The following is a 15,608-nucleotide window of genomic DNA, read 5'->3' on the forward strand; positions in this document are numbered from 1 at the left end:
AACATAGAAGAGTACGGCTACCATGCTTTGCAAATTAAAATGAGTGTTTTAATTTGTGCTCATATCTCTAGTTTTAAAATTCAAAATGTTGATTTGAACTGTTCAAGTTGATATCTATATTAAATTGTGTTTGGAGATCAAATTTTATATTTTTTGGAAATTTTTTTAGAATTTTTCAAAATTACCGTTTTTGATGGTCTAGAATTTTCTAAAAAACACTAATTTTGAAAAATTCTAAAAAAGTAGTAAAGTTTTTTTAAAACATATAAAGTTTGTTCTCTAAGTACAATTTAATATGAATATCAACTTGAACGGTTTAGATCAATGTTTTGAACTTTAAAATTAAAGATACGAATACAAATTAAAACACCTACTTTAATTTGCAAAGCACATTAACCTTCCTCAACATAAAATATACAAATGTCAGCGAGGATCGAATTGCCAGCGTTCCAGTACTTTCCTAGGCTAATCAAACAAAATCTTCTTCTTTCCATCTCTGCATTAACATTTTATCCATCCAGCTAATCAAACAAAATCTCTCTCTTAAACCTTCCCTTCTTCCTCCCCTGTTTCTCTTTAAACTTGAGCGATCTTTAATGGCAGCTCCAGCAAATGCGAATAAGGTAGCACCGGAGCTTCCACGCAAGGCCATTGGTCTCGCTGCTCATGATACCTCCGGTCTTCTCTCTCCTTTCCCCTTTTCCAGAAGGTTCATCTCTCTCTCTCTCACTAGATTGATACATAGATTTCTGTTAAATCATCGATCTAGCTAGTCCTTTTTTTCTTTAGTCTTTGTTGCAAGAGAGAAGGTGGTAGAGGTTTATAATTCATACAGAAAGGGATTTCAAATTTCTATTAACTTAAATCTCGTGTTTGGCTTGCCAATTCTACTTAAAATATACGTAAGCGTATAAACGTACGTAACAGATATGTGCTTTATTAATTTAGTCTCTGTGTTGATCGATGTTTGCTCTAAACTAAAATTAAATAATAAGCGAAAATATATCAAAGGTGGATATATAAAAACCTTCCTCGCCTTTCATTGAAATTTTCGGGGTTTTCCTTGGGTACAGCGCTTTCAAAAGTTATTATCGAAGATCCTACTAGATTGGTAAAAATGGTACGGCGGAGCCGGCCCCGTCACGGAATGTTACGGTACGTGTGATTATTCTGTGTCGTAACTCACGTGTCCCATACCGTAACTATTCGCGTGCCGCGACCAGTTTTTGAAAAATTTGGCACGGCACGTCACGCGAAAGATCCGGTCACAGCAAGGCACGTCACGTAATCATGCATGTCACGTGTAATTAAGACCGTTAGGTCTTAATTAAATGATGAATTTTGAATAAACTAACTTAAATTATGCAAAGAAAAAGTTAAACGTGAGAAATATAACCAGTTACGTTTGGACAAGCACGGCACGCGAGTCACGGTGTGACTCGCGTGCCGTGATCACCCCTCAACATTTTGGTCACAGCACGGCACAACACGTGTCACTGAACCGCGACTCGCGTGCCGTGACCACCCCTCAACATTTTGGTCACAGCACGTGTCATTGTTCACTTGGTCACGGCACGAGACCAAAGTCACAGCGTGTTAGTCACGACACGGCACGGCACGTTTTTTCCACTCTAGATCCTACCCATTTCTTTTGTTACATCTGCTAAGCAATGTTATTAGAATCGGATCGGACATCAATCCGATAAAGCTTCGAGTCAACTGTTCACTAGTCGAACTGGTGGTTCAACCGGTTCAATTGCTGGTTTTATTTAAATACTCACATATATGATATATGAGGATTGTTATATAATATAATTAAAATAATATAATTTAAGACTAAATTTATAGATATATTTCAAATTTAACATTAAATAAAATAAATTAGTAATTTTTATAAAATATGACTGAGTGTTTTTTAAGACAAAATAATTTAATAACCCACAATTTTTATTTAATATTATGACATTATTTTGTAACAGTAATAAATTATATTCCAATAAAAAAAAACTTCAACAAAAAAGAATGACTTACAAGTATTATTATAATAAAATAATAATTGTAAGTTTCTAAAGAAATATGTATACATAAAATTTTATAATAATACATAACTAATACTTTAGAATATATCAAGTGTAAGGTTTTATGTGTAAAATCCATAGACAAGGTTTTATGTGTAAATTTCATAATAATAAAATAAAATATGCTAAAAAAATAAAGTTTGAACTTATCAATAGATCACAGGCATGGACAGGACTAGTATACTGGTTAGTACTATTCCTCATTTGAGTACGTTTGGATTGAGCAAGAATAACACTAACTCAAGAATAATACTATTTTTTTGAGCTATTCGATATTTGGATAGAGCAAGAATAGTACTAACTCACAATTCTTTGTTTGTCTTATATGGGCTAGCTCACTATTCTACTAATCCTACTAAAAGTTGGATTAATTACTATTCTCAAACTTTAAATTAGCTCTATTCTTTGTTTCATCCAAGCTACCAAATATTAAATCGTTTAAAGCCTATATTTTTTAAAATCGAGCTATTGGTTTTTGAAAAACCAGACCATTAAACCGAATTTTATCGGTTCAACTGTACAATCAGTCTTCTAAACAAATCATACCGGAAAGACATCTAGATCTGTTTTTTTGGGTTAAATCGTTGGTGTGGCCCAGTTTTAATAACACTACTGCTAAGTGTGTAGATTGGGAAAATGGCACGGCGGAGCCGGCTCTGTCACGGAACGACACGACACGTGTGTCGGTTATGGGTCGTGACTCACGTGTCTCGTGCTGTGACCATCTTTTGAAAACTTGACACGGTACGGTACATCACGTCACATGAAAGATCTTGTCACGACACAGCACGGCACGAGGTCACACGAGTCATGTGTAATTAGGATATAATTATAATCGTTATATCTTGACTAAATGGTAAATCTTAAATAAATTAATATAAAGAGATGGGCTATGGTGCATTGCAATGCATGAACCCCCTTATGGTCCAAACGACCGATCCGAACCGTTAGATGTTTAATCCATATAGAAATGTACTTGGAGACCAAATTTTACATTTTTTGGAATTTTTTTACTATTTATTAAGCATTTTTGAAAATTGCTGTTTTGCTGTGAACAGTAAAAACAGTAAAATTTTCTGGACCATCAGATCAGCGACTTTCAAAATTGCTTAATAAATAGTAAAAAATTTCCAAAAAATGTAAAATTTGGTCCCCAAGCACATATTAATATGAAGAACAAGATGAACGGTTCGGATTGGTCGTTTGGACTATAAATCCATGATTTAGAGTGCAATGCATAAAATGGTTCATGCATTGCAATGCACCATAGCCCATCTCTTAATATAAATTATGATCAAATTGTCACGCGAGTCATGTGAGTCGCGTTTGGCCACGGCATGTTTAGACACGGTGTGATTCAGGTGGCGTGATCATTCAAGTGCCATGACCATTCCTTAACATTTTGGTCACGGCATGGTACGGCATGTGAAAATTAACTTGGTCACGGCACAGTAAGGTATGAGATCAAAATCACAGTGTGTTAGTCACGGCACGACACAACATTTTTTTTTTCACTCTGTGTGTCGGTGTAGAGATTTATTAATTAGTATGTTGTTTTATTTCTTTCATATGGATTTCGTACTTTTTGATACTTCAATTAGATTAAGAAAATAGTAACAAATTAACCGATCAATAAACGGAAATCTGTTCAATTATGTTTATCTTAATACTTTTATATATTTTATTTTCTTTGCAATGGATATCCCTGATGAAAGTCATACTCAGGTTAACTAATTTATCAGTACTAGTTTATTAGAGTATGTTTAGTTGTAAAATAAGAATAATTAGAATAGTAAAATTAAAAATAGCTATTGTTTGTCTTATTACAATAGTCATATCTTAAAATCCTTAGAAATAATCTATTTAATAAGATAAAAAGTTTGAATTTACTATTCGAGCTATTCTAACTCAACTAAACATCGAATAGTCTATTTCGAATAATCTACTTTCAAAAATAGTTTATTCTCCATCCAACCAAACATACCGTTAGTAATTATAATTAACAATGAACATTTTTCTCCTGGATTACCATTAAATTTAAAAAAAAATGTTGTAAAAGAAAACACAAAAATCATGAAAAAATAAGTACAAATTATAAATAAAAGATATTTTCTAAATCAATATGTTTGTTTAAAAGTTAGCAAATTATTATTGAATAGGAAGATAAAACCGATTTTTTTTAAAATACCCACTAAAAAAAATATTTTATTAAAAATAACCAGATTTCAGCAAAATTTTTAAAAATACCCAAATCGCGGATTTTTTCCGCGCTCCGGAATTTTTATTCCGGGCCGCGGAAAAAATTTGCGCCCCGAAAAAAAAAATTTTTTTTTTTCCGAGCGCGGATATTTTCCGCGGCCCGGATTTATTTATTTATTTATTTTTTTAAGAGTTTGGAGTTAGGAAAATAATGTTTTTTTGGGAATTTTTTGTCCAACTTTGCACCCCTGATTAACATATCAAAACATCTTCAAAAAGCATAAAAATTTACCGACATGCATTCTTGACTTCATAGAACAAGACTGTGAAGTTTCATAGAAAATATCAAAACAGATCGTGAGATATCGGCTCTCAACAATTGCCCGAACTGCTGAAGGAGTGCTTCTGAGCCCAACTTTGCACCTCTGGTTACACATATCAAAGCACCTTCAAAATATATGAAAATTTACCGACTTGCATTTTTGACTTCATAGAACAAGACTGTGAAGTTTCATATAAAATATCAAAATAGATCGTGAGATATCGGCTCTCAAAAATTGTCCGAACTGCTGAAGGAGTGTTTCATGATTGAAGGTGTTTTGATATGTTAATCAGAGATGCAAATTTGGGTTCAGAAGCACTCCTTCAGAGAGAGATCAGTTTTGTTATGTTTGAGTTTTGATTTGTTATGTTCAGTTTTATTATCTTCTTAGTATATGTTTTATTATGTTTCAGTTTTCAGTTTTGTTATGTTTCATTATCTCATGGTCTATTTTGAGATTTTGTATGAAACTTCACAGTCTTGTTCTATGAAATCAAGAATACATGTCGGTAAATTTTCATGATTTTTGAAGGTGCTTTGATATGTTAACCAGAGGTGCAAAGTTGAGCTAAGAAGCACTCCTTCAGCAGTTCGGACAACGGACAATTTTTGAGAGCCGATATCTCACGATCTATTTTGATATTTTATATGAAACTTTACAGTCTTGTTCTATGAAGTCAAAAATGCAAGTCGGTAAATTTTCATATATTTTGAAGGTGCTTTGATATGTTAACCAGAGGTGCAAAGTTGGGCTCAGAAGCACTCCTTCAGCAGTTCGGGCAATTTTTGAGAGCCGATATCTCACGATCTTTTTTGATATTTTCTATGAAACTTCACAGTTTTGTTCTATGAAGTCAAGAATGCATGTCGGTAAATTTTCATGCTTTTTGAAGGTGTTTTGATATGTTAATCAGGGGTACAAAGTTGGACAAAAAATTCCCAAAAAAACATTATTTTCCTAACTCCAAACTCTTAAAAAAAAAAAAAATCCGGGCCGCGGAAAATATCCGCGCTCGGAAAAAAAAATTAATTTTTTTTTCGAGGCGCGAATTTTTTCCGCGGTTTGGGTATTTTTAAAAATTTTGCTGAAATCTGGTTATTTTTAATAAAATTCTTTTTTTAGTGGGTATTTTTAAAAAAATCGGAAGATAAAATGTAGAATATTTTTAAAAATAGATAAACTATAGATGAATAAAATCACTTTATGCACCCTTTTTGCAAATTAAACAGATATTATTCATTTTTGTACTGGATTAAGCACAGTAATACCTTCAAAAACTATTCTTAAAAATCTTTTTCAGAAATGAGGAATAAAGAAAAAAAGGGGAATTTCACAAATACCCCTCAAAAACTTTAAAATTACATTTTCTCCCTCTAAATTTTAAAACTACGTATTTCCCCCTCTAAATTTCAAAAACTCATATATTTTTTTAAAATTTTCTTTTCTTTTATATTAAAATACATTTTAAATTCATAAAATACCAATTATACCCATTTAGGAAAAAGCATAAACGTCAATCTAACTCCAATTTGAATTTGAAATGTTCCTCTACCGTCCGAATTGCTTTAAGATCTGTGCGTGCTAGGTTAGCACAAGTTTTGAAGCAAACATACACGGATATTGAAGCAACATGTACATATCTTAATGCAATGCACACAGATCAAAATTGCTTTAAGATCCATGCATGCTAGATCAACACGAATCTTGAACCGAACACGCACATATTTTATTGCGATGCGGGTGGATCAGACGGCAGAGAAACTTCATATTCAAATTTGAGTTTGATTGGACGTTTTATACTTTTAATAAATGGTAAAATGAGTATTTTATAAATTTAGAATGAATTTTAATACAAAAGACAATAAAATTGATAAATATGTGAGTTTTCGAAGTTTAGAAGGAAAATACGTAATTTCAAAATTTAGAAGAGAAATACGAAATTTTGAAGTTTTTTACGGGTATACGTGAAATTACCCGAAGGAAAAAGACGAATTGGTATTGTGCCCAGCAAAACGATGGGGAGTCCCATCACCAAGGATCTCAGTTTTCCTGTGGCTTTTCCGGTGCTTTTGTCCATGTGGCTGGTAGTTTACTTGTAAACAAGGTCAAAATACTAACCACACACGTGGATCTAGGAAAAGATGCTACTTAAAATCAAGTTCGGGAGGCATAACTCATCTTTCGTGAGTTAACTTTTATATTATCTCAATTACAAGACTCTTGTAACAGTTCAATGAAATCAAATGGAAGCTAGACTTCTATTTTTTTCTCAAAAAAAAATCAAGTTCGGGAGAGTTCTGTTGCTCAACATCTCTTTTACGTGGTGGATTACTGATGGTTCTGCATCTGAGTGTGTGGGACGATGTCACGAACTCACGATGGACCCTACCTTTTTGCGGTACCAGTAAAACAGGCGGACAGGATTCAACGATACTGGGAATTGAAACTACCAGTCTACCAGAGCTTTTGCAAACGGTTGCAACAGTCGACGTCAATTGAAAAGGCAAATATAATCAATAAAGAAACAGGGTTACATTTTTTTAAAATGAAATTCAAATTTGGCTACATGTTGTATTGAGCGAGATTAATTGAGAAAGGTATTCAACTTTTAAATCCAAATAAAGAGAAAAAAAAAATGTTCGAATAGCATATTTTGAAACTATATGTATCGGATTTAAATGTCTCCATTTTTTGTGCCTCCATCGTACTTCTATTTTTAAAAACTTTAATACTTCAAATCTAAAACTTAAAAATCAAAATAATACCGTTGAATGTAATCTATGCACATGTAAAACATTATCACATTCGAACTTTATTTTGGTTGTCATCAAGAGCTTGTAAAAAATGTATTAATGTGGATAATTTAGAGACATTAATTTTTCAACTTATTGATTCACATAAAAATAAAATTGAAATGTGATATTTTTTTATGAGCACATAGAGAAAATAACATAGATCACATCCAACAGTTTTATTTTGACTTTTAAGTTTTATATTTTGAACTAGAGGAGGGATCCAATTACACCTTTTCTGGTGACACCAAATTACACTCTCCATTTACAAAGTTTTCAAAGTTCAAATAGTCGATCCAAATCGTTCAACGTAATGGATATTAAAATGTGCTTGCAGATCAAATTTTACATTTTTTCAAAATTTTTTACTATTTATTAAGTATTTAACAAAATCGCTATATTCAGAACATTGAATTTTTGTACTCATCTTAATAAATAGTAAAAAAATTCAAAAAAATATAAAATTTAATCTGCAAACACATTTTAATATATCCATTATGTTGAATGATTTGAATTGACTATTTAGACTTTGAAAATATAAAGTGTAATCCGGCATCACAAAAAAATGGTACAAGTGGATCTCTCCTCTTTGAACTATTAAAGTTAAAAAAAAAAATAGAAATACGATGGAGACAAAAAAGAAAAGAAAAAAAAAAGAAAAGAAAAAAAGAGACATTGGAATTCTTCTCATGTATTATTTACTTTCTGACAAAATCTATTAAAATATCTCCCAAATATACTATTTGATAAAATGTGACGCAACAATATAGAATTTGACCATTTGTTGGTTTTTACCTTTAAAGCGTTCCACATGAAATCGCAGATGCCATTGCCAATCTGTTTATTGTTCTGTCGGTGAGTAGTTATTGTCCAACTACTAACAAAAAGTAATGTAAATTCTCTTTCAAAAATGAAAAAAAAGTAATATAAATTCCATTAGAAAAATTAAGGCAATATAAATATAATTTTCGCCTCCCTTTTACTTCATTGAAAATATTATGTAGGAAGTTCATGCAAATGTACTGTAAATAAGTTTTTTAAGCTCATATTTCATTTTGACATAATCTATACAATAACTAATGGATGCAGATCGGTAAAACGATAAGAAGGCGCATCTTACTAGTTATTTTTATAAATAACATAAGTTATTTCATCCTACTTCCAATCAGTGGCAGATCACGTTAAGTAAGGGATGCACAAGTGCACTGTGAATTTTTGAAAATAGTTGTCCTACTTTGGATTGTCAGAACAAGATTTTGAACTCTTGCTTCAACTTGGAAAAATTAAATGTCCTACCTTGTTGACTGTTGAGAGCATGCATGGTTATGTAAATTGTTGAAATCATCTGAGTTTTGTCGATAGAAAGAAAGGAGATGAGACAGAGAAATTGACAATGTGGGACCAATATTTTAGATTCAATTGTTGGGCCAAAGTTTGGTTACTATGTTGGGTTGTTCCTAATTTAATTCTAGTCAGGAGCGGATCCACGTTAAGTCAGGGATGCACAAGTACCCTACTGTGAATTTTTGAAAATAGTTGCCCTATTTTGGATTGTCAGAACATAATTTTGAACTCTTGCTTCAAGCTGGAAAAATTAAATGCCCTACCTTATTGACTGTTGAGAGCATGGTTATGTAAATTGTTGAAATCATCTGAGTTTTGTCGATAGAAAGAAAGGAGACGGGACATAGAAATTGACAATGTGGGACCAATATTTTAGATTCAATTGTTGGGCCAAAGTTTGGTTACTATGTTGGGCCGTTCCTAATTTAATTCCAGTCAGGGGCGGATCCACGTTAAGTCAGGGATGCACAAGTGCCCTACTGTGAATTTTTGAAAATAGTTGCCTTACTTTGGATTGTCATAACATAATTTTGAACTCTTGCTTCAAGCTGAAAAATTAAATGCCCTACCTTATTGACTGTTGAGAGCATGGTTATGTAAATTGTTGAAATCATTTGAGTTTTGTCGATAGAAATAAATGAGACGGGACAGAGAAATTGACAATGTGGGACCAATATTTTAGATTCAATTGTTGGGCCAAAGTTTGGTTACTATGTTGGGCCGTTTCTAATTTAATTCCAATCAGGGGTAGATCACCGTTAAGTCAGAGATGCACAAGTACTCTACTGTGAATTTTTGAAAATAGTTGCCCTACTTTGGATTGTCAGAACAAAATTTTGAACTCTTGCTTCAACCTGGAAAAATTAAATGCCCTATCTTATTGATTGTTGAGAGCATGGTTATGTAAATTGTTGAAATCATCTGAGTTTTGTCGATAGAAAGAAAGGAGATGAGACAGAGAAATTGACAATGTGGGACCAATATTTTAGATTCAATTGTTGGGCCAAAGTTTGATTACAATGTTGGGCCGTTCCTAATTTAATATTTATTTCTAAGTTTTATGTTTCAATTTTAGCCCAGTCTGCTTATTTTCAATTCAAAAGTTTGGAATTACTTTTTCATTCCTTCAAATTTAGCAATATTTAATGTAATAGTTTAATTTTTAATGTTTGTATTTTATTTTTTACAAATTACTATTTTAAAAAAAAATTCCTATTTTTTTAATACAAAGCATTTTTTTTCAAGAAAAAAAAATAGTTTATGATCCGATTCACCTCCTCCACTTACCGCTATTTGATTTGAATCCGATTAGTTAATGAGTTTGAAACATATTAGCTGTTTTTTTGCCGTATCCTAACAAAAATTCTAAATCCACTCAAGTAAATAAATTACAATTAATGAATCAAACGAATACCCCATTCTGGAATTATGATATAAAAAACCTTGAAATGTCGACATCATCCTCTTTCGCCGTTCATGATTTATAGATTCTTTCAATATATAATTTGAAATTCAATAGACTAATTTTATGAATTATGATGCCAATTTAAACCTTTGGCATTATGTGGTGCCATCCTTGAACTCAATATGATTGCTAACAGAATTCTCTAATTTAACAGGAACAATGGAGACAATGACGTGACATTAAAGATATTGTATTGCGGTATCTGCCACTCTGATTTGCACATCTTAAAGAACGACTGGAAGTTCACCAAGTACCCCATCGTCCCAGGGTAAATCCGAATTGAAAGCCAACACTTTGTGTATATAAATCTCAACGAATAGTTCTTTCAGTTGCTTCTGTTTAACCTCATAAATTAAAGCTTTCTTTATACAGGCATGAGATTGTAGGTGAAGTAACTGAAGTCGGCTCCAAGGTCAACAAGTTCAAACTCGGAGACAAAGTGGGGATAGGTTGCTTCGTCAACTCATGTCGATCTTGCCATGGCTGTACAACAGGCTTTGAAAACTACTGCCCAGTACCAATTTACACCTACAACTCAGTGGACCCAGAAGACGGTACTGTAACCTATGGTGGCTATTCTGACATGATAGTTGTGAACCAGGACTTTGTGATTCGCATCCCTGAGAATCTTCCACTAGACAAGGCTTCCCCACTCCTCTGTGCTGGTATTACTGTTTATGCACCAATGAAGTATCACGGGCTTAATGCGTCAGGATTGCACTTAGGGGTTGTGGGTCTCGGTGGTTTGGGCCATGTGTCTGTCAAATTTGGGAAGGCATTTGGAATGAAGGTGACGGTTATCAGTTCCAGCCCGAGCAAAGAGAAGGAGGCGATTGAGAGGCTGGGTGCTGATTCATTCTTGGTTAGTAGCAATGCCGAACAAATGAAGGTAAGTAATTATTTCGTTTCTCTTTTCTATTTAAGATTTCAATACATCAGTATATAAATTATATAATCCTGTGATGTCAATTCTTGCTTAAAAAAGTAACATGTCATTAACCTGAGGTTGATATCATTTTCTTCACCCCTCTTGGTCTATTGGAGGCTGCAAACTTCAGCATGGATGGAATAATCAACACTGTCTCTGCTTCACATTCTGTTGTCCCTCTTCTAGCACTTCTCAAACCAAATGGAAAGATGATAATGGTTGGTTTACCAGAGAAGCCCTTGGAGGTCCCTGCTTTCTCTTTGATTACGGGTGTGTGGTTCTATTAGTATTTAATTACTTGTTTAATTGATTGCTAATTTCCTCTGGACTCACTTGATTGATTTTCGGAAGCAACAATTTATTTTTTCTTGCAATTTCATATGTAATTATTTTTCAAGTTTTCTATTTGAACTCAAACCAATTCAGGTGCTAATAAAACTTTGCTGTACAGGAGGGAAGATTCTAGCTGGAAGCTGTGCTGGAGGGATAATGGATACACAAGAGATGATTGATTTTGCAGGAAAGCATAATGTAACAGCTGACATAGAATTGATCGGTGCTGATTATGTGAACAAGGCAATGGAGCGGCTTGCCAAGGGAGATATCAGATACCGCTTTGTCATTGATATTGCCAACACTTTGAAGCCTAATATTTGATTTGGTCCGTATCTTGAGCTTAACAAAAAGAGTTGAAATGAGTTATTCGTTATTATATGATTTGAACAGTTCTGAGTTCATGCAATAAGATATTTGAGTTTCTGTTTAATTTGAGAATCTGGTACAGTTGGCATTGTTTTGCCTGTCTTGAATTGTTTTTTGAAATGCTTGTGAAATCTTCTTAGTTAAAGCGAAATGATGAAGGTTTTTTACCTCCTTTTGTTATTGCGTTTCTATTAGCAAATAGCGAATTGAAACTGCAATCCCATTCAGCAGTAGCAGCATCAAAATGGGGCCTCACATAATTAACCTCCATCTGGGTTATTCTGATATGGCGCAAATTGAAATGGAGAAAGAGAAGAGAGAAGTACAGTCTAAGCAAGGATTGAGGAAAGAAGTACAAGGGTACAATGGGAAAAAGATAAATTCTGACAATGGATGGTTAACACCGTGCATGGGTAAATAGAAAAGGGCAAATAGAGTTTAGAAATATATTGAATATAATAAAGACTTCAAGGTAAATAGAAAATTGAAGAAGTTTTCAGGGGATATAGAATATTAATCCTAAAATAATTTGCATGTATGTTCGGTGTTTGTTTAGTTATATATGGGTAAGTCTATGGTGCTATGGGTTGCATAGAGAGCTACTGTCCTACGGCTCAATATTTGAGTTTTCAAAATTTTAATGGTCGGTTCGAACCGTTCATCTTGTTCTTCATATTAATATGTGTTTGGAGACCAAATTTTACATTTTTTGAAAATTTTTTATTATTTTTTTAGATAGGTAAAAAATCACTTGATCTAAAAAATTATGCACCATTCAGATATTTAATTTTCTACCGATCTAAAAAAATAGTAAAAAATTTCAAAAAAATGTAAAATTTGGTCTCCAAACACATATTAATATGGAGAACAAGATGAACGGTTCGGATCGACCGTTAGAATTTTGAAAACTCGAATATTGAACCGTAGCACCGTAGCCTTACCCATATAGCACCGTAGCCTTACCCCTCCATTCAACGGCTCGGATTTCGAGTTTTTAAAATCCTAACGGTCGATCCGAACCGTTCATCTTGTTCTCCATATTAATATGTGTTTGGAAACCAATTTTTACATTTTTTGGAATTTTTTTACTATTTCTTTGGATTTATTGAAAATCGCTGTTTTTTTATGGTCCAGATTTGCTGAAAACAGGGATTTTCAATAAATCTAAAGAAATAGTAAAAAAATTCAAAAAATGTAAAATTTGGTCTCCAAACACATATTAATATGGAGAACAAGATGAACGGTTCGGATCGACCGTTAGGATTTTGAAAACTCGAAATCCGAGCCGTTGCATGGAGGGGCTCTATGCTATGCATAGCATGCTAACATATTCATATATATAGAGAGAGAGAGAGAGTGGCTAATATGCATTCGGTTGCATATGGACCGAAGTGCTTACGGTCCAAATTTGATTTTTCAAAATCCAAACGGTCGATCTGAACCGTTCATCTTGTTCTCCATATTAATATGTGCTTGGAGACCAAATTTTATATTTTTCTAAATTTTTTTACTATTTATTAAGTATTTTACAAAATTGTTGATCCAACGGTAGCTTAACAAAACAGTAAAATTAGCAGCTACCGTTGGATCAACAATTTTGTAAAATACTTAATAAATAGTAAAAAAATTCAGAAAAATATAAAATTTGGTCTCCAAGCACATATTAATATGGAGAACAAGATGAACGGTTTAGATCGACCGTTTGGATTTTGAAAAATCAAATTTGGACCGTAAGCACTTCGGTCCATATGCAACCGAATGCATATTAGCCACTCTCTCTCTATATATATATATAGAGTAAGGCTTGGGTGCTATGTATAGCATAGAGGGCTACGGTGCTACGGCTCAATATTTGAGTTTTTAAAATCCTAACGGTCAATCCGAACCGTTTATCTTGTTCTCCATATTAATATGTGTTTGGGGACCAAATTTTACATTTTTTGAAATTTTTTTACTATTTTTTTAGATAGGTAGAAAATCAAATATCTGAATGGTACAGAATTTTTTAGATCAAGTGATTTTCTACCTAGCTAAAAAAATAGTAAAAAATTTCCAAAAAATGTAAAATTTGGTCTCCAAACACATATTAATATGGAGAACAAGATGAACGGTTCGGATCGACCGTTAGGATTTTAAAAAGTCAAATATTGAGCCGTAACAACGTAGCTCTCTATGCTATCCATAGCACCCAAGCCTTACTATATATATATATATATATATAATTTGGTCTCTCAATATGGATCAATATTTTGGACTTTGAAAATAAATATAAAAATGCGAGGCATGATTGAAATACAAAATAACGAAATATTTTAACCCTAATTCTTAATTTAGAATAATAAATTATTGAGCTGTGTTTTGTAATTGCATCGATGGTTTTAAGGCTATTTTGTGAAAACCAAAATGGATGGCTTTTTTGTTTGAAGATTTTTGGACCTATTCTTATTTAAAACCGGATTTAAACGTTCAATTATATTAAAATTTGCGTAAAAATTTAAATGTATATATAATTTAAATTCGGACGTTTCGGAATCCATCTATAAAAGTTTCAATAAAATTGATAAAATCTTTCTATAAAATAGAGTGAGTCTATTCCATATGCATATTACGGATCAATCCACGTTATGAAATCATATTTAAAAAAAAGTTTAACTAGTCAATCCAACCCATTCAATTTAATAATCATATGAAAATGTATTTATATACCAAATTTTACATCTTTAGAATTTATTTGCTATTTTTTAGATAGGTAGAAAATCACTCCATTTAAAAATTTTGGCCTATTAAAAAACAATGACTTTCTACCTATATAAAAAAGTAAAAAGTTCTCAAAAAACATAAAATTTGATGTGCAAGTACATATTCATATTGAGATCATATTTAGCGGTTCGGATAGACACTTAAAACTTTGCAAATAGAGATATGGATCCGTAATATTTACCATAGCCTCACTCCTAAAAAATATATCTATATTAAATTTTGAATGAGAGCATTATTCATACAACAAAACCCACCCCAGAAAAAAGTTAATATATAACTGAAGAGACAGACGCCCATGTGTACCAATGAGGCGCTCCCTTTACCGTCTCTTGATATTCCCCAAACAGCTTACTTTCCTTGAAAATATACCTATACTAATTAGGAAACATAGTATCTTTGTTCCTTTTCAAATGGCCTTACAAGTGGCTTTTTTGTTATTTTACCTTCTGCATAGCGTCTTGTTTCCTCTGAGGATAGCAAATAAATTCTAAAGATACTATGTTTAGAATACACAAAGCAAATAAATTCTAAAGATACTATGTCTCCTTTGAGGATCTCCATATTAAGATGTGCCTGAATATCATTTTTTTTATATTATTCTAGATATGTACAAAAATCATTGTCTTTGATTGGTCCAGAATCTTGTGAAAAACATTGATTTTGTATCTATCTAAGAAATAGTAAAAAATTCTAAAAATATATATAAAATTTGGTCTTCCAATATGAATCAACATTTGAACTTTGAAAATAAATATAAAGATGTGAAGCATGATTGAAAGACAAAAACAATGAATTTTTTTAACCCTAATCCTTAATTTATAATAAATAAATTATTGAGCTGTGTTTTGTAATTGCATCGGTCTTTTTAAGGCTGTTTTCTAAAAACAAAATGGATGGCTTTTTTGTCTGATGGTTTTTGGACCAAGTCTTATTTAAAACCGGATTTAAACGTTCAATTACATAACATTTGCTCAAAAAATTAAATGTATACATAATTTTAATGTTCCTAATCCTCTC

General features: G+C 32.4%; 1 protein-coding gene across 1 annotated transcript; it reads left to right on the plus strand.

Moving 5' to 3' along the window:
* Positions 1–498: 498 nt before the first annotated feature.
* Positions 499–12,009, plus strand: LOC144546742 (putative cinnamyl alcohol dehydrogenase 5). Its single transcript, XM_078295288.1, has 5 exons — positions 499–709; positions 10,356–10,469; positions 10,574–11,090; positions 11,246–11,399; positions 11,581–12,009. The coding sequence occupies exons 1-5, from the start codon at positions 597–599 to the stop codon at positions 11,784–11,786; spliced, it is 1,104 nt and encodes a 367-aa protein (XP_078151414.1). The 5' UTR covers positions 499–596; the 3' UTR covers positions 11,787–12,009.
* The last annotated feature ends 3,599 nt before the right edge of the window (positions 12,010–15,608 follow it).

The sequence above is a fragment of the Carex rostrata genome, chromosome 30 (genome assembly GCF_964058835.1).
Source record: "Carex rostrata chromosome 30, lpCarRost1.2, whole genome shotgun sequence".
In the NCBI taxonomy this organism is placed as follows: domain Eukaryota; kingdom Viridiplantae; phylum Streptophyta; class Magnoliopsida; order Poales; family Cyperaceae; genus Carex; species Carex rostrata.